Here is a 1,739-nt window from a genome sequence, read left to right as displayed (position 1 = left end):
CCCCCCTCTCAACCCTGATATATATTTAGAATGACGTGTACCCCGGGAAAGAATCTAATGTACAGTGACCCCGGGACACATGTATACATTCAGTGATCAGTGACATGTACCCCTGGGATATATATAGTCTATGGCTATATGTAAACATTGATTTGGGGTTAGTCATTATTACCAGGGACATGTAAAGCAGTCATGTTTACAACCTGTACTGCGTGTACATGTATCATTTCATCCCGGGGTAAATATTTAAAGAATCTGTACCCCCTGTGGTTATATTTACACCCACCGTTACTAAAACAAAAAAGGTACATAGCCGCCTTCAACCTCGGAGGATGATTACACTTAGACACATACCCACGGGGTATATACAGATGTATATATATAAATCCCTATCCGAGCTTTACCCCCGGGGTATATACAGAGGTACATGAATGCATATCTAAATCCCTATCCGAGCTTTACCCCCGGGGAATATACAGAGGTTTATGTATAAATCCCTGTCCGAGCTTAAATTTTTACCCTGGGGTATATACAGAGGTTTATATCTATCCAATCATACTCACCATATTGAACATTCAAACCCCTCTTTCTCCTCCTCCGTTAGATCGACAAATATGTTTTCTGGGTGACCCCCTGGCTTTACTGCTGATTTCCGGGGGGTGGAGAGATTGAGCATAATCTCCAGCAGAGCGATCAAGGGCTGGACGTCCGACATCTTGGAAGTGTATGATGTATCCGTATTATTAAATGTCAATAACAGCCCTAGGCATATCCCACTGAAGATCCTCTTTCGGTCTGTCCCATGATTACCCTGCGTTAACACCCAGTCTGGGGGGTGTTGTTAGCACGCCCACAGCACGTACGGCCACTGGACTTTACGTAATCTGTGGTCAGACGGAGCCTATGTCCAAGCCTCCATTAGCAGGAAGGTAAACCGTTCAAGGGAAGTCATGTTGGCTCAGGGCCAGAGCGTCCGTGGTTGCCTACCATGTAGGAGCGACATCTAGTGACGGTGTTCCGAAACACACAGGTAAACTGATCTCGGGCTTACAGACTACTTGGTGCGATCTAAATAATGGATTTGTAGCGCTATCGAGCGTGACGACTACGCAAACCGTCATTATTCAGGTACGATATATAGGTCACATGGCATGCCTGCTCTTTGTACATATAGGTATTTATAAATAAGTGTATGACACGCATCGATTTAAAAGACAAATATAGTAACAACAACTAGACATCGTAGTTACAAAAAGAAACGTCGTTATTATATATCAGACAAAAACACAATAATTATAACTAACATATCGTAATAACATATCAGAAATATCAGACACCTTGTATTAACATTTTAGAGATATCAGACACCTTGTATTAACATCTCAGGGATATCAGACACCTCGTGATAACATTTCAGAGATATCAGACACCCCGTAATAACATTTTAGAGATACCAGACACCCCGTAATAACAGTTTACAGATACCAGACACCTCGTAATAACATCTCGGAGATATCAGACACCTTGTAATAACATCTCAGGGATATCACACACCTCGTGATAACATTTTAGAGATATCAGACACCTTGTATTAACATCTCAGGGATATCAGACACCTCGTGATAACATTTCAGAGATATCAGACACCTTGTTATAACATTTCAGAGATATCAGACACCTCGTGATAACATTTCAGAGATATCAGACACCTCGTAACAACATCTCAGAGATATCAGACT

General features: G+C 41.7%; 1 protein-coding gene across 1 annotated transcript in view; it reads right to left on the bottom strand.

Moving 5' to 3' along the window:
* Positions 1 to 1,009, bottom strand: part of LOC110449832 — a 13,426-nt gene extending 12,417 nt beyond the window's left edge. The window contains exon 1 of the mRNA XM_021496961.1: positions 564 to 1,009. Within this exon, the coding sequence (XP_021352636.1) occupies positions 564 to 715 (152 nt within the window). The 5' untranslated portion in view covers positions 716 to 1,009. The remainder of the gene's footprint in view (positions 1 to 563) is intronic.
* Positions 1,010 to 1,739: the final 730 nt, after the last annotated feature.

This window comes from Mizuhopecten yessoensis, unplaced genomic scaffold (assembly GCF_002113885.1).
Source record: "Mizuhopecten yessoensis strain PY_sf001 unplaced genomic scaffold, ASM211388v2 scaffold481, whole genome shotgun sequence".
NCBI classification, from domain to species: Eukaryota; Metazoa; Mollusca; class Bivalvia; order Pectinida; family Pectinidae; genus Mizuhopecten; species Mizuhopecten yessoensis.
Note: the sequence above shows the minus strand (reverse complement) of the source record. Positions and strands in the feature narration are given on the sequence as shown.